The sequence below is a fragment of the Camelus ferus genome, chromosome 6, assembly GCF_009834535.1.
Source record: "Camelus ferus isolate YT-003-E chromosome 6, BCGSAC_Cfer_1.0, whole genome shotgun sequence".
NCBI classification, from domain to species: domain Eukaryota; kingdom Metazoa; phylum Chordata; class Mammalia; order Artiodactyla; family Camelidae; genus Camelus; species Camelus ferus.
In genome coordinates, this window is record NC_045701.1 from 69,581,880 (window position 1) to 69,599,413 (window position 17,534).

The 17,534-nt window shown below is 41.6% G+C and overlaps 2 protein-coding genes across 7 annotated transcripts in view; one reads left to right on the plus strand and one right to left on the minus strand.

The window, feature by feature from the left end:
• The first annotated feature begins 51 nt into the window (after positions 1–51).
• On the plus strand, positions 52–12,905 carry COQ6 (coenzyme Q6, monooxygenase). Of its 2 annotated transcripts, XM_032482346.1 has the most exons (13): positions 164–302; positions 2,574–2,689; positions 4,324–4,458; positions 5,470–5,528; positions 5,833–5,956; positions 7,811–7,941; positions 8,631–8,738; positions 8,825–8,887; positions 9,076–9,183; positions 11,436–11,638; positions 11,717–11,832; positions 11,999–12,165; positions 12,617–12,905. In XM_032482346.1, exons 2-13 carry the CDS (start codon positions 2,575–2,577, stop codon positions 12,644–12,646), a joined length of 1,359 nt encoding a protein of 452 aa, XP_032338237.1. In that variant the 5' UTR covers positions 164–302; position 2,574; the 3' UTR covers positions 12,647–12,905. The 2 variants fall into 2 exon arrangements, with proteins under 2 accessions (XP_032338236.1, XP_032338237.1); XM_032482345.1 differs by lacking the exon at positions 2,574–2,689 and having other exon boundaries at positions 52–302.
• Positions 10,019–17,534, minus strand: part of ENTPD5 (ectonucleoside triphosphate diphosphohydrolase 5 (inactive)) — a 36,521-nt gene continuing 29,005 nt past the window's right edge. For 2 of the 5 annotated variants that reach the window (XM_032482349.1, XM_032482350.1), the window contains exon 17: positions 12,875–16,637. In XM_032482349.1, the coding sequence (XP_032338240.1) occupies positions 16,551–16,637 (87 nt within the window). In that variant the 3' untranslated portion in view covers positions 12,875–16,550. Of the gene's footprint in view, positions 10,268–10,360; positions 10,763–12,874; positions 16,638–17,534 lie in introns of those variants that run through there. The other 3 variants (XM_032482348.1, XM_032482351.1, XM_032482347.1) reach the window with 3 other exon arrangements.

Below are 17,534 nucleotides of genomic sequence, written 5' to 3' on the forward strand. Positions count from 1 at the left end.
ATTGGCCTACTCGCTTGCATGTTCTACTTCCGGTTTTGAGGCGGTGGCTCAAGCGGTGGGGACTGGAGGGTTCTGCTCCGGAAGAGCGACCGGAGGCGGGCCTAATCAGGTCCGAACTACAGCTCAGGTCAACTCCATGGCGGCCTGGCTGGCTGGGAGCCGGTGGGGGGCTGCCCCTGCTGCTGCCCGGAGAGACCTGCTGGTCTCCTGCCGGAGATGGGCCGGCACCTCGGCAGACACCGTGTATGATGTCGTGGTGTCGGGGGGAGGCCTGGTGGGCGCCGCCATGGCCTGTGCCTTGGGTAAGCGCATCTCCACGCTGGTAGTGGCGGGGAGCGGGGCCGTGGAGGAATGATGAGGGCCGTGGGAATCCTGGCACTGTTTGCCTAATGTTCGAGCGTTTCGGATCTTGTGGTCCATTCCCTAACCCACAGGAGCCCCGGGGCAAGCGTTTGTTCCTTCAGAATTCTGAAGGGTCAAAAGTGGGAGGGACCTTAGGAGTCCTTCCAACACGTGGGAAAACAGACCCGCCCAGGGCTGTTTAGTTATGGGCACCATTGGAACGAATTTTGAGCTAGGTGGTGCTGGTGGTTTTTTAAACAGCTTTATTGAGACATAATTTGCATACCATAACGTTCATCCATTTAAAGCATATAACTTAATGGTTTTTAGTTTATTCAGAGTTGTGCCGCCATCACCACAATACATATTAGAACATTTTTGTCACCCCCCAAGAGAAACTCAAACCCATTAATAGTCACTGCCCATGTACCCTCAATCCCTCAACCCTAGGCAACCACTCATGTACTTTCTATTTCTATAGATTTGCCTTTTCTGGACTTTTCCATATGCATGGAATCTATAATGTTTTCAAGGTTCAGCCAGGTTGTAGCATGGGCCAGTAATTCATTCCTTTTTATGGCTGAATAATATTTTGTATGACTATAGCATATTTTGTTTATTCATTCATCAGGTGATGGACATTTCGGTTGTTTTCACTTTGGGGTTAGAACAAACAATGCTACTGTTATTTTGTGTATAAGCTTTTATGTAAACATATACTTTTGGTTATCTTGATAAATTTCTAGGATTGGATTTGCTGGGTCATATGGTAACTCAGTATTTAAAATTTTGAAGAACTGCGGGTGTTCCAAAGTGGCTGCACCATTTATCATTCCCACCTGCCATATATGAGGGATCCAATTTCTCCACATCCTGGACAGCACTGTTACTGTCTTTTTGTTGTCATCCTGGTGGTCGTGCAGTAGTATCTCCTAGTTTGTATTTCCCTAATGACTAATGATGTTGAATATTCTTTCATACACATATTGGTCACTTGTATATCTTCTTTGGGGAAGGTTCTTTTCAGAACCTCAGCCCATTTTTAAATTGAGCTATTTGTCTTTTTATTCTTGAGTTGTAGGAGGTGTTTTGTTTTGTTTTGTTTTAATATACTCTGGATATAAGCTCCTTATCAGATAAATGATTTACAGATATTTTCTCCCATTTTATGGGTTGCTTTTTCACTTTCTTGATGGTATCCTTTGAAGCACAGAAGTTTTTAATTTTCGTAAAGTCCAACTTATCAGTCTTATAACCATTTTGGTAGTACCTGTTAGTAAGTGGACTAATGTAGTGGTTCTCAAGCTTGAATGCATTTAAGAATCACCTGGGTTTTTTGGTTTTGTTTTGGTTTGGGGTTTTACATAACTAAGACAGCTACATAACACATAGAAAGAATTTTGAAATACAAAGTGGTTAGGGTATATTGTGTAGAGTATATAAAGTAAGATTTCCATTTTTGATTGTTAGCCACCCAGTTCTCAAAGACAGTCATTGTTACCAGTTTGTGGCGCCTATTTTTAGAATCAGGATCCCAGGTTTCACTTCCAGTGACTCTGATTTGGTTTGCCCACAGTGGGCCCAAGAGCCTGTATTTTTAACAAATACCTCCAGAGATGTATGCAGGAGAGCTGAAGACCACACTTTGAGAATGAGAAATGCTGGGAAATGAGAGAGCTTAATTGTCTTGTAGTGACTTTACCTCTTAACTTTTTGTACAATTCTGTATGATATGTACCTGAAAATTTTTTTAGTCTTACTAAGACTTTAATGTTAATATGGGTATTTTGCTGTCTTCTTTGTAGTAACTTTTTTTTCTTTCCTGTTTTGTTCTTTTCCTCACCCCTCTACCCACAGCCCAAGGAGGAAAAGCAGCAATTCTTTTATAAACTTAAACAGAAGATTCTGTTTTATAATTGTTTATTTTTCTGTCTTTTCCACAGAAGTATAAATTCTTAAAGTCAAGGCTGACTTTAAGCAGATACTTGTAATACAGAATTCTCTGTAAGTTTACCAAAGAAAGATCATGGGCTGAATACATCAGGTTGTAAGAATCACTGCCTCTAAGTCAGTCAAAACTACCAAGAGTGGGTTAAAAAAAAAAAGTCACACACCAGCTAATTTCCTTGAGGGGGAAAAATGCTCAGAGAACATACTGAATGTTAAAACATGAGGTTTGGATATTTTTCATGCAATTTATCCACTAAGCAAGCCTCTGCTTTTCCCCATAGAATGGATGGGACTGAACAATGTGAGGAGACTCTCTCCCTGGACAAGTCCCTGTTGAGTCAAGTAAACTACCTGCTTGGGATTTTGTATATGCTAATGTCTCCCCTTGATCATCATGGTGTGTATCCCAAAGAATATTCCTTGTCAATAGTTTATATGCCGATTGACCTTTATATTTCAACATCGACTAAATTTTTGACAGCTGCTTTAAATGTGAAAAATTTCCAGTGGGCTCTTCATACTTCCCCATAAGTTAGTTTATGTTCTCCTTGATTATTTTCGCCTTCAAAATCACATTACTTTATGTTTTAGACTTGAAATAATCCGTATTTCCCTCCCACATTGTTATTTGTAAATGATACTCTCTAGTATTTTTCTCTTGAGTTTCCTAAAACATTATATTAAATAGCTAAAAAGTAAAATATTGAACCTGGCTATATTTTATGTGTTTGGAAATCTGACTCTTTTCCTCTTAATTTTCTGGTCTCTCATTTAACAAAAATGTCTGTTAAAACGTGAGTATATACTTTATGGATGAGGAGGTAATAGCATGTGGTTTTGGGGATAGATAGCCATAAGGAAAGAAGTGATTCCTGGCCCCCAAAGAATTCAGAAATCTAGCAAAGGAGGAAGATTTATAAATAACTATTAGAAAAAAGAATGAAATGAAAGCTACCGTAGAGGAAGGAGCAGCGGATCCATCCCGGGGGTGGAGGTGCGCCGGCGTGCTGTGAAGAACCCTGCCGCGGGGTGAGGCTTGAGCGAGCAGGACCCGTAGGGAGGAGGTGGCAGGGGACACTCGGCTGGAGCCGGGACCGTCAGTTCCAGGCCTGGAGGTGTGATGGACCACAAGGCAGTCCTCTGCGGGGCTGTTCTGATCTGGTGGGTTCAGCGCCTCTCGCTGCCTCTCCGCCTGGAGCCAGCCTTGATCTTCATACTTTGTTGTGTGTTAGTAGTGACTTTCTTCTCGTTTAGATGCCAAAATAGAAAGAGGGGTCAGGATTTGTGGGGTTTCTCTCACCATGACTAATTAAAACCTGCCGTGTTTCTACTTTCTGGTAATCCCTGTTGTTTTCTTTTTTCTTGGCAGTAGCAACAGTAGCAACTCTCTGCTTATCTTTTCCCTCACCGCTGTCTTCCTCTGAGACTCTGTGGGAACTTGTGTCTGTGCTGTGGTCACACAATAACAAAGTCCCCAAGTCCCCTTCTTACTTTCCTATACAGGTGTTTTAGGACCAGATTTATAGACACAATTGATGTGGGTTTTTTTGGCCCCCTTTTCATTTACAAACTCTTCTGATTTAATTTTGAGACAATGAATTTTGCTTATTAAGTCCATTTTTCTATTGAACAGGATTTTTAATTTTTAGTGACTTTATACTTCGCAGATTATATGTATCTAGTATCTAACTACTGCAGCCTTCCTTTCTTCATTCTTCCTTTCTGGGGCATTCTGTTCACTCATTATGAGTTTGGCCATTATTTGCTTCTTTGCACATGTGATGGGTGTTGGACTGTGGGAAGAGGCCCTTACAGCCGAGGGTGCAGTGGTTTGTGTGGCTGAAATGGTGATATCCGTTACTGCTTAGGACTCCACACAGTGTTTCCTTTTTGTGTGTTCTGTAGGAAATTTGTATCCTAAGATCTAAGGAATTAATCTGTTGCTTCTCTTGTAAATGTGAAAGAGAATAAATTCTGATTTTCCTGAAATGATGTAACATTTTGCTTCTGCCTTTTTTTTTTTTTTTTCAGGGTATGATACTCACTTTTGTGACAAAAAAGTCCTGTTGCTAGAAGCTGGTCCAAAGAAAGTATTGGGGAAATTGCCAGAAACTTACAGCAATAGGGTCAGCTCCATTTCCCCTGGCTCTGCAACCCTTCTCAGTAGTGAGTAGAAGATCCTTTGTCAAAGAACCAATCTCCTGTCTCTCCTGACTTTCCATTGTGTCCCATAGGGCTGAGTCACCAGAGCATTTGGTGAGGAGGGGGCTCACTGAGGTTGGTGGGGCAAGAGGGTGGGTTTGATAGTCTAGTGCATAGTTGAAGATGGGGACCCCAGGAATTGTTCATTTGTCAACTCCCAGTCTGAGGAAGACATCCTTGGGACATGTGGGTCCATGTGGACTTATGATGTTGGGTCATTATGAAATGGTGGAATATGGGAACTAATTAGGATTTCTAGGAGCGGCACTCTCTTCATTCCCTTAGGGTGCCGAGGAGCCTGAGTACTGAATGCTTTTAGGGTATAGACGGGTGTGTGCACACGAACCAGTTAGCAGATTATCTCTGCCAAATGTTATTCCTGCAGGCCACCTTATCTCGAACTACCCCATCTAAAATTAGACTCTTGCATCACTCTCTAGCCCCTAGTACTGCTTTGTTTTTCTTCATAACACTCACTACCTGATATTTTATTATGTGATTTTTTTTTATTGTCTGTCTCTTCAACTAGGATGTCAGTTGCTGAATGGCAGGGGGTTGTCTGTTTGGTTCCCACTATGTACTCAGTACCTAGAAGTGTATCTGGTACATAGTTGGTGCTTAATAAATGAATCTGTTTAGTGCTGTGGACAAAAAAAATAGTCTTTATCCAGGGAGTTTGTAACCTCAATAGGATGATGAAGAAAAGGACACTATGGTTTGGTTTCCTATTTTATTTCCCCCACTTTAGTGTGATTTGACCTTTGATCGTGAAAGCTGGGTCTTTTTTGTGCTGTATTATCTGAACTGGGGAACAGAGTGATTTAGCTCCTAGCATCAGACAGGATAGAAGTGGAGAGTATTCTTCTATTTTTGGAGAACACTTACTTAATAGGAAGGAGGGACAAAGAGGAACCCAGGAGAGACGCAGGTCCTTTGAGGTTGCTCTGGTCTATATATAGATCTTTTCTTTTGTAGGTTTTGGTGCCTGGGACCACATCTGCAACATGAGATACAGAGCCTTTCGGCGAATGCAGGTGCCTTCTTTATCAGTTTTGGCAAGACATCTCGGTGTGTCTTATGTTAAAATATTTGAAGTCCACATTCTCCAGGTTTTCTGTAAATGTGGGAAGAATTCAGACAGAGTTTACACTCAGTCTAAGGAAGTTGGGGGGAGCATTCCCAAGAGAATTTTCTTCTCACTTTGTGTCTCCTGCTAGGGGGACTGACAAATTGTGATTTTTCTGCTGCAGTCACTTGGAAAAGCAGTACTCAGTTTCTGAATGCAGTAATGTTTTCTTTTCGTTAGGTTATAATGCATACTTTCCCTGTGGTTTCCAGGTGTGGGATGGCTGCTCAGAGGCCCTGATAATGTTCGATAAGGACAATTTAGACGACATGGGCTATGTAGTGGAGAACGATGTCGTCCTGCATGCTCTCACCAGGCAGCTGGAGGCTGTGTCAGGTGAGGCTCCTGTCCCTTCCATCTTCCCTTCACTCCCTGGATGGTGAACTGCTTTAGAATTATTCTGGGGCTTAGTGGAATGGTCCCTTCCTTCTACAGATGGTAATGTACACCGTAAGTAAACTCTCTGATGGTTATCTCAGGGTTATTCTTTCTCTCTTTTTTGTAAAGAATGGCTTTATTCAGGTATAGTCTACATACCATGTAATTCACCCATTTTAAGTATACAGTTCGGTGATTTTCAGTATGTTTATAGGGCTGTGCCACCATCACCACAGTATCATTTTAGAACACTCCTATCACTCAGAAGGAAACCTCGTGCTCATTTACACTCGTCCCCCCCGCCGCCACCACTAATCCACTTCCTGTCTTTCAAGATTTGCCTATTCTGGACATTTCGTATAGCTAGAATCACTCAAAATGTATTTTTTTGTGTCTGACTTCTCTCACTGAATGTATTTTTGAGATTCATTCATGTTGTAGCAGGTATCAGTACTCCAGTCTTTTTTTAAGGCCCAGTAGTATTTCACTGGATATGTCACATTTGGTTTATCCATTCATCAGTTGATGGGCATTTGGGTTGTTTCCACTTTTTGGTGATTATGAATAATGCTGTGAACATTTGTGTATAAGTTTTTGTGCGAACATATGTTTCATTTCTTCTGGGTGAACACTTAGTAGAATTGCTGGGTCATGTAATAGGTTTATGTTTAAATTTTCATAAACTGCCAAACTTTAAAGAGGCTGCACTGTGTCACTTTCCCACCAACAATATATAAGGGTTCCAGTTTCTCCACACCCTCGCCGACACTTATTTCCTCCCAACCCTTTTTTTTAATAGCCACCCTAGAGACTGAAATGGTATCTCATTGTAGTTTTGATTGCATTTACCTGGTGACTAATAATGTTGTCTTTTCATGTGCTTGTTGGCTGTTTGTATATCTTTGAAGAAATGTCTATTCAAAATCTTTTGCCCATTTTAAAACTAGATTATTTGCCTTTATTTTTTAGTTATAAGAGTTCTTTATATGCTCTGGATTCCATGTGTATATGATCTGTAAATATTTTAGGGTTCTGGAGAGAAAAATCGGAAGCAAGTGAAATGCTTTTTGATATGGGATAATAGTTCTTCATCCATGGAATGAACTTCCATGTAGCTTTTAAAGATAATGTAGATCTAATAATCACTTAGAGACGTGTCCCATAATATATTGGTGAAACAAAGTATGTGTCATATGATCTCACTTGTGTGTGTGAGTATGTGCCGGGGGTGTGTACGTGTGCATATACACATGTAGAAGATTGTCTGGAAAGCTGTACAACAAAGCTTCACTGTATTTGTCTCTGAGTGGTGTGATTAAAGGTGATTTTTCCCTCCTTTTAAACATTTCTTCTTGGTTCAGACTTTTACAGTAAGCATATAATTTTTATGATCAGAAAAGTAAAGTGACTTCCAGTGGGAAGAAAAGTCTTGTGAAACCGAGAACTTGTTTGAGCCTGTGGTGTCCCTGCCCTGTTTGCTCTGAAAGCACGTGTAGGGTTAGGCTGTAGAGTGAATCTCAGGAGCAGGAGCATGAAGACGGGAAGAAAGTTCCTGTGCAGGTGAGAGTTCAGGGAGAGCTTTCTCCTTTTTTTGACACTGATTCATCCCTGTGGCCTCTGTCATTTATCAGCTCTTAGACTGTAGCATTGATCACATGAGTTACTTTTTAGATCTTGACTTTCCTTATTTAGGAGTAAATGATAAGACCATGATAAGCTGTCCTGGGGCCTTGCTTTATTCAATTTTTTCCCTCAGCCTGTATGGGCCAACTGTCTGATGTTTTGTTTTTTTTTTTCTTCTGACCTCCCTAGACCGTGTGACCGTTCTCTACAGGAGCAAAGCAGTCGGCTACACCTGGCCTTATCCATTTTCCATGGCAGACTCCAGCCCTTGGGTTCATATTACCCTAGGTGATGGCAGCACCCTCCAGACCAAATTGTTGGTAGTTGAAGATTCTTATTTTGCCAGGGGTCTTGCATATCCACATCTCATTAGATTCTGGGGTCTCTAGTTTTAGATATATACTGTAATTCAAGTTAATTTTAGGTAAAGCTTTTGGTTATTAGGACTGGTACCCACTCCAACCAGCTCAAGTTAAGATGGTCCTGTTGTAAATCCTGTACAGGAAGCAATCTCCTGGACCATTGTAGATCTTGAAATAAAAGATAGCTGGCCTTACAGGGACAAGAACCAGTGTCAGAAATTGAGGCTGTTCTTTCCCTCACAGGAGTCCTGTAGGCACTTGTCTTCTTGCAGCTCCCATTTTTTTCTCTCTCTGCTCATCAGCTGCCCCTTTTTAGATGGCAGCCATTCCCAACCTTACATCAGGACTGTTCAGCTCCAGTGCCTGCCTTATTGCTTTCTAGTTCAAATATCGAGAGACTTTGGCTGAGTTTAACCTCTGGCTGGCACCTCTTGGGTCAGATGCCCAGCTTTGGTCTGTTAGCTGAAGCAGGGATCACATATGTAGGCTACCCCTCTAGGGGCTGTGAGTGAGGCAGGCATGGTAAAGAGTTGCCTGCCACAGATGGGCTTGCCAAGAGAAAGCTTTTAGGAGGCAGAGACAAACTTATGGAAGAGTTTCTTTTATTAAGAAGTTATAAGACTTAGTAGGCGCTTGTCTCCATGCAGATCGGTGCAGATGGTCACAACTCGGGAGTGCGGCAGGCTGCTGGAATCCAGAATGTTAGCTGGAACTATGACCAGTCTGCTGTTGTGGCTACTCTGCATTTATCGGAGGTGAGAACCTGAGCCCACCAGCTAGAGGCCCTGCTCGTGTTTTATCGGCTAGGTACTTCTCACAAGAACTCCTCTCTCTACTGTAGGCCACAGAGAACAATGTAGCTTGGCAGAGATTTCTTCCCTCTGGGCCCATTGCTCTGCTCCCGGTAAGTCCTTCTGCCTAGGCTGCTTCAACGTGTCCAGCTTTCCTCTTTTAGAACTTCACTTTCTCTCAGCCCTTTTCTGGTTTTGAGGGAATGTGCCTTTGTTTCCCCTCCTTATCTTCCTTAATGCTTGGGAGCTCATAAGAACAGAGGTTTTAGTTAGCGTTTGGTATCAATGTCTTTTGACACAGCTCTCAGACACTTTGAGTTCCTTGGTTTGGTCCACGTCCCATGAACATGCAGCAGAGCTGGTCAGCATGGATGAGGAAAAGTTTGTGGATGCCATTAACTCTGCTTTTGTGAGTATCACCAGCTAATGATTTGTTGCAGGGGTAGATACAGAAAGGTGGTTTTGAGTAAGAAAAAAGGAATAACCAACCAGCTGCCCCTTTGAATTTATAACACTTGATCTGGATTATGTGGAGGAGGAGGTTCAGGGAAATTGTAACAATAGGAATTAATTTTGTGTACTCTCCTGAGGGTTGTGGGCTGCTGTTACGCTGACTTGAAAGTGGTAGTTACTTGGATAAGAAACTTTTTTAGGTTAGGGTACTTGAATAATTTTGAACAACTCTACTAGATTCTAAGTACCTGAACCTTTGAGGCCTGATTCTTTTATTTTATTTTTTTAATTGAAGTATGGTCAGTTATAATGTGTCAATTTCTGGTGTACAGCACAATGTCCTAGTCATGCATATATACACATATATTCATTTTCATCATCTTTTTCATTAAAGGCTATTACAAGATACTGAATATAGTTCCCTGTGCTATACAGAAGAAATTTTTTAAAATCTTTTTATGTATAGTGGCTAACATTTGCAAATCTCAGACTCCCAAATTTATCACTTCCCACCCCTTTCCCCTAGTAACCACAAGATTGTTTACTATATCTGCAAGTCTGTTTCTGTTTTGTAGATGAGTTCATTAGAGTCCTATTTTTTTTTTTTTTAGATCCCACATATGAGTGATATCATATAGTATTTTTCTTTATCTTTCTGGGTTACTTCACTTAGAATGACAATCTCTAGGTCCATCCATGTTGCTGTAAATGGCATTATTTTATTCTTTTTTATGGCTGAGTAGTGTTCCATTGTATAAATATATCACAACTTCTTTATCCAGTCATCTATTGATAGACATTTAGGTTGTTTCCATGTCTTGACTATTTAAGTAGTGCTGCTGTGAACATTGGGGTGCATGTATCTTTTCGAATTTGAGTACCCTCAGGATATATGCCCAGGAGTAGGATTGCTTGAGGCCTGATTCTTCAGAAGTCTTCCCAGGGAGGGGCTGAGCACATTTCAGTGCGGGGGCGGGGGGATGCTTAAGACTAAGCTTTGTAGACAGACGGGTTCAGCATTGGTTCTACTTGTTAATCTCCTGAAAAATAGAAGTAGTTATCACTAACCTCTCAGGGTTTAAAAACAGTAAAAGTCTAAAAACTTAAAATGAGAGAATTTATGTAAAAGGCTTGGAACATACCTAGTACATTATAGGTACTCAACAAATGGTAATTATTCTGGAGTAGACACAGCCTGTAGATAATATACACACCAGTATTTTTGGAGCTCAAATGCCACGTTATTTAAATTCACTAATAATAATAATTGGTAACATTTATCAAGCACTTACTGCGTGCCAGGTACAGGTGAAGAGTTTTACATGTTTTTATATGTTTAATTCAGTGAACCATTGAGGTCAGTACTATTATTCTGCTCCTTTAGAGAGGTAACTTGCCTGAGGTCACATAACTGGTGGCAAAGCTGGGTTCTGAAATCAGGCTGGCGCTCTAGCCTGTGCTTTTAACCACCGAACTCTACTGCCTTCCTGATGACTTCCCACCGGTTTACAGTGAAGAACGTAGGCTCCAGTGCTCTACAGTGACAACAAGAATAAAAGGAATTGAACATACTGAGGTAGCTTCCAAGATAAATGATGACCCATTCTGGGTCATTTAGTATATGTTCATTCAGCAAGTTGCTAGTGCTTCTATGTAGAAGGCTCTGGAGATAGACAGATGAGACACAGTCCCTGCTTCCAGAAAGCTCATAGTCAAGTGAGGGAGAAAAGTAGACATGACAGTTTTGGTACAGTGATAGAAGTATGCATGGGATGCTGTGGGAGCATGGAGGAGGAAGACACATGAAGGAAGGTTTGGAGGGAGGTTTGCAGAAAGAGGTGACAGCTTCTGGATGCTATGAGGTGTTATCCTGGTGAACTAGAAGTGGAAGGGCATCCTAAGCAGAGACAGCGTGGAGGCAAGAGGATGTTGTAGAGCTACTTTGTGACTGGCACGTGCTTTTTGAGGGTAGGAGTAGTGAAAGGTGAAGCTCAGTGGTAGACGGGGCAGCTCATGAGCAGTTTGGCTTGATCCTAAAGCCTGTGTAGAGTGACGGGAAGTTGCATTTTGCATTTGAGGGACTTGTCGCGTGTGGTCTGGATCAGTTTAGGCATGTTAGATACCATTACCCGTGGCTGTGGTTATAGAGGGTTGCCTTGTTGAGTCACTTATGAAATTTCACTTTGTTTTGTGGCTGATGCTACTCAGTGGAGTGATGCTAACCACACGGACTTCATCGACTCGGCTGGCTCCATGCTGCAATATGCAGTTGCCTTTCTGAAGCCCACTAAGGCCTCAGCTCGCCAGCTGCCCCCAAGTGTAGCCAGAGTGGACGCCAAAAGCCGAGTACTGTTTCCTCTTGGATTGGGACATGCTGTGGAGTATGTCCGGCCTCGGCTGGCACTCATTGGGTAAGACTGTAACAGAGCGGGGCAGCTCCCTTTTCACTCTGTACTGGAGGCCACACCTGAACTCTGCTTTATTCTTAGGGATGCAGCCCACAGAGTCCATCCACTTGCAGGACAAGGTGTCAACATGGGCTTTGGGGATATCTCTAGCTTGGTCCATCACCTCAGTACTGCAGCCTTCAATGGAAGAGACTTAGGTAAGGATTCAGGTAACTGAGAAGGGAATCCTGAGGTCATGTAATTAGGGGCGATCAGGAAAATGGCCCGCAGTAGCCAGATGTGGTGGACGTAAATGAACCTGGTTTGCTAGGAAAGAAAACTTCACTACTGGATTAGGGATTTAACCTTTCTTCTTTCCTCCAGGCTCCATGAGCCACCTCACAAGTTATGAGACAGACCGACAGCGTCACAACACTGCTCTTCTAGCTGCTACTGACCTACTGAAAAGGCTCTATTCCACCAGGGCCACTCCGCTCGTGCTGCTCAGGACGTGGGGCTTGCAGGCTACAAATGCAGTGTCTCCACTCAAAGTAAGAGATTGCTCCCAGCTTTCCAAGAGTCTTGCTCACTGAGGAATGACTTTTGTCAATAAGTCTTATAATTTCTTTGAATTAATTTTCTTGGCTGTAAAATTATCATCTTTATCTGAGTACTTTCCCCAGTTATTATGAGCAAAAATGGCCCTGCTGGACTTGTTGGTACTAGGGCCACTTTTAAGCAGTAACTGTACATAAGAAGGGCTTATAATAGTGAATAGGGACTTTTAAAGATAAGGAATGCTTAAACTCCTTTTGCTGCTTGGCCAGCTTCATTCCTGAGAAACTTCCATTTAAAGACAGTTTGGAGAGACTCTTGGGAGGAGAATCTATCTGGGACTTAATGCTAAATTTTTGCTTTAATTTTATTTTAAAGTATTATCCTTACCCATCCTCATGCCTTACAGTGTCAGAGTAGCACTCCCTTTGTTTGATTTTCCTCCAGGAACAGATTATGGCTTTTGCAAGCAAGTGAATGCTCCTCTTCTGCAGATTATGTTGATGAAAAGTCAACATATTTCCCCAAGACCGTCACATATTTTCAAGATTTAATTTAATAAATTTACTTTACACTAGAATTCTGCAGTCTCTTTTTCTTCTCTGCTTAGTGGACCTGTGGAGCCCAAATGATGAGTGATAGATAATTTGCTGTAAAGAGGGCATATCAACTAAGCCAAGAAAAAACTCCAAATGAAGACTATGATTTGACTGAAAAGAGCTTTTTATTACTAAAACAAAAATTGCTAAGGTGCTGTCTCATTCATTTTTACTTGTTAGCAATCCTTTCTAAAGAGAGGATTTATACAATTAAAAAAAAATGCTGGTTGTAAATTTATATAATTTTTAGATAAAGAATTAGAAATAATCAATTGATGCATTTTTGTTAGAACTGCTGTTTTAAAATGTATAACATTAGAGTGCAGAATCAAACAGAAATTGCTTTAACCTTTGTTATAGGTATACTAGACTTTCTGAAAAGAAAACCGGATCTTAAAATGCTAGTTATTACTTCCCCATCACAGCACCATAGTTCAATTTTATTTTTGTTTCCTCTGTGGGACACCATTGTCTGTTCAGTAATAAGACAATAAATAATTTCATTGCACAGGTTTAAAGACCTCAGGAACCAGGTCAAAAGGAAAAACATGATTAGCAGCAGAATTTGTTCATGTTTGGTTGCAGATTGGTGGCTGACCTGGCTGGGAGGTGGGGGTTGGGTGGTTTTGCTGTGCATTTTTGAAGCGCTTACCTCACAGTACCAGAGATGCCTCTTGAAGAGCTTTTTGGATCCATTAGATTTGTCTACTATAAAGAACATCTTGCCCAGAAGTCTGATTTGAAGATAAAAGGAGAAGATAACAGTATGCTTTTGAACCAAGCTAAGCTACTCTTGGGAAATATTTTTGAAGGAATGGGAAATTTTGTTAATTTTCAGGTAAATGCAGAAAATTCATGATACTAGAGTAAAAAAGGTGTGGGTGTGACAAACTTCCCTGGAATCTCAGGAAAATTGTGCCCAGAATGAAAGATGGCAGCTACAGGGAAAAGCTGTTTGACTGCTGGCAGAGTCCAGGAAGGTCACTGTAGTGAAAAAAAGGCCATCTTTCACAGAAAATGAGAAAGTAGCCCAGACAAGGAGAACATGGACTTCAAAAGTATGCCAGCAAAATCAGACAAGACATGAATTTTTAAGGCACACCTTGCAAGGACAACCAGAACCCACAGAGGATGTTCTTCATATGGTGACAACAAACATACAACATCCACTACGTGTCAGGCCATGTCCTAAGTATTTGAAATATATAACATTTACAGAAAGGAAATGTAACCACCATCATGAGACCCTGTAGGACTGTAGGACCCTTTAATAAGAGGCCCAAAAGGCATACCAAGGGATAGAAAGGATATTGTAGACAAATTGTTTTTTCTAAGAAATAAACATTCTCATTACAAACTGCTCCTAAAAATGGATAAATTGGTTAATTCTCCAGTTGGTCTAATCAAGATTATCAGAAAATATGTAGATATATTTCTGAAGTTACAACGCAGCTACCCAAGTTCTGAAAGTATCTGGGGTGACTGCTGAACAATATGTGGCCTTTATTTACAAGGAAATCTTCAGAGATGTGCTGTGGTGATGAATACCAGGGAGTCTCACCTCTCTGGAGCCATCAAGCTGGAGGAGTGTTCAGTGAACACGGCTAATCTATCTTTTGGGACAACAACTTGGTTTCTAATAAGAAATGGTCTCTCTCTAATCACGTGGAACAACATTTAGTGTGTGATGACTGGCTCTAACACCCTACTTTTCTGACAAAGATGGGAAGGGGTCCAAAAGCCATGTGGTTATGTTAAAGAGGAGACTGAAAGTCTTGGGAGTTTTCCTCAAAAGACTGAAAGTCTGTGGAAGGAGGGATTAGAGCAGAACTAAGACCACTGAGAAGATTGGTAGATTTCAGCTCAACAGAGGGAGGGATTTTTAAACATCAGTGCAATCCCAAAGTAGAATGAGTAATGTTTGAAAACATCCCTAAATGGAAGCTGAATGACAACCAGCTGGAAATGTTAAGGGAATTCTGCAATGGGTAGAAGACTGGATTATATATCTGGGCTGTTTCCAACTGTGAAGATTCTATTTCATTATGTATTAGCATTTTTCAAGGAAAAGACAATAGGTTTAAAGGTGACTTCAGTATAATTAAAAATCAGTGTGTGTTGCGGGGAGGGTATAGCTCAGTGGTAGAGCACATGCTTAGCATGCACAAGGTTCTAGGTTCAATCCCCAGTACCTCCATTTAAACAAAGGTGTGAAGAATGAAAAAAATTTCACATTGAATTGAAAAACTAAAATTTGGGGGATGAGGATATAGAAATTTGCCTAGTTACTTGTACACATCAGATGTTAAATACAGACCCAATGGAATACCTTTAAAAATAAGGTTCCCCAGGAACTGGTGTGAGGGCTGGGTGTATTTTGTACCTTTTGTGAAAAAGCTGAGAGAGTCCACTGTGAAAGCTACAAGTCTGGGGAGATATATTCTGCTGGGAAGAAGCTGAAGGTAAAGAAAAAAGGCAAAGGAGCCAGACTACAGGAAGATCTTTCACATCCAAGAGCACTTGAATGGGCAGACAAGAAGCAAATGATGGTCATGTGGAAAGTACAAGGTAGTGAGTTTTGGGGGAAAGAATTCACAAAATCAAGAGCTCTGAACATTCAAACTCAAAGTGAGAATCCATTGTACTGATGTGGGCCAAAATGGCCAACCAAATCCACTGTCAGGTATCCTCCAAAGGGTCTCAGAAACCCTGGACCTAGACAAATAACTTAGATGATGGTAGTTAAAATGATCAGGGGCCAGGGAAGAAACAGAATAAAAGGGCAAACTGAAAAGGGCTATTACCAAAATCTAGATCCCTGACCAGCACAGCCACAGGCCTCTCTCTACAGACCAAAAGTTAAGGTATAGATGCATTTCTTAGAAATACAAAGCAAACAAGCTTAGGATGACAAATTACTATAAACACATTAGCCTGGGAGGAGGTACTGGCACTGAACACACACATTCCTATAAGGCTGGATATGTTCACTAATCCCAGGGTTGACTGATAGAAAGTTGATTAAAAGAAGGTGGTCTACACAAGGCAGCCACACACTCCCAAAATATGTCCCTAGAAACTGGATGTCCTCCTATCTTAAGGCTGGGATCTGCCCCGTTAGGAGTTGTTCTCCACCCCGCTAAGATCTGGGATGGCTCTCCGCTGGCTGATTGGAGCTAACACAAAGCAGGGTCACAACTTCAGATATGGTACCTTTTTTTTTTCTCTTTAAATTACACATGGAAAGCAAAACCATGTATTTTTTCTTTCTTTTTTAGGGCAGATGAGTGTAGATAAAAGTGGGACAGGGCAAAGATTCTGGAAGAAAGAAATACTGGTGTTGATAGGTCATGGGATTGTAGTCAATCAGCTTAATTTAATGTGTAAGGGGAAAATAAAAACGTTCAAAGGAATGAGGCACTAAAAGAGTTGAAGTGAGATTTTTCTTTGGTTCCCAGGTTTCTGTCCCTGGGTTCTCCAAGGTTAGGTTCCAAAGCTATTCCTTTTGGCTCTTGTGAAACACAAGGAATCTCAAAGATGTAGACACTGGTACCAGCTGTGCACGAAGAGTGGTTAGGAAAACAGTTCACATTAGATGTGTAAAATTAATTAAACCCAACTCTAGACTCTACAAAAGCCCCTTCCTCCTGATGAAACCAGCTGCTGGGCTTCAGTCTAGGCTGTCCCTAGCCCAGCTCAGAACATGACTGAGTCCTCTCCTTTCTCGTTCTTTCTTTAACAAGGTTGTTGGCAAATGCAGGCCTCAGAGGAAGGGCGTGGCCTCAGTGGGAGATGCCTAGAGACTGCAGCAGGTGAAATGTGGCCCCCAAGGCCCAGCCCGTCTCTATGTTGTTCACTTTTTTTGTGAGCTGTTGGGAAGGAGAAAAAAAAGTCTTCACATTTTCATTCAATTTTCAACTCTAGCAAGTACAACATGGGCAGAGAATACCTGCCAAGATCATCCATGAGGCCAAAACCAAGTCTCTGGAGGCTTCCCCAGCCCTCTCTATAAGCTTCCCTCCTGCCACTGCCTATTGCTCCTCCACCTGCCAATCTGATCCCTGAATCTTCTGCCCCAGGAAGTGGTCTCAGACAAGACTTCTAGAAGGACCTATGAGACAGGTTTCTGAATGCTTTCCCTAATCCTGAAACTAAATATAGCAGGTGTCAGGAACAGATTTGGGGTAGGAAAGAACATACTAAGCTTCCTGTTTTATACTTTGTAAGCAACTGCATCTTCTTAAGCACCAGCAATCAACCGAGGCATCTGAGGCATTCTAGGCCGGGTCGTGCTTCGATTGATTCAGTTAGTTCAGTGACCTTGGGCAAAAGTTTAAACTCAATGTCCTCAACTATATAACAAGGGGATTAGATTAGTGTTTATCAAATTGTTTTCTTCAGAATCCTAGGGGTTCCTTAGAAGTGATTCAAAGGAGAAAAGAGGGGGAGGGTATAGCTCAGTGGTAGAGCTAGTCCTGGGTCCAATCCCCAGTACTTCTGTTAAATAAATAAACCTAATTCACACCCTTCCCTCCCCAACAAAAAAAATACAAAGGAGAAAAGGAGACAAAAATTGTGAAGGAGTTTCAGGCCCCTTACCTCTGCTTCAACCAGGTAGCTCCATTTGTATCATTTTACTGGCATTCTGCATAAGCTATTGTTGAATAAAGACACCACCATCATCCCCCACCCCCACACAAAGGTTTCGAAATCCGTGGACGGGGTTTAGTCTTTCCGTCTAGTACTAACTTCCTGTGACACAATAC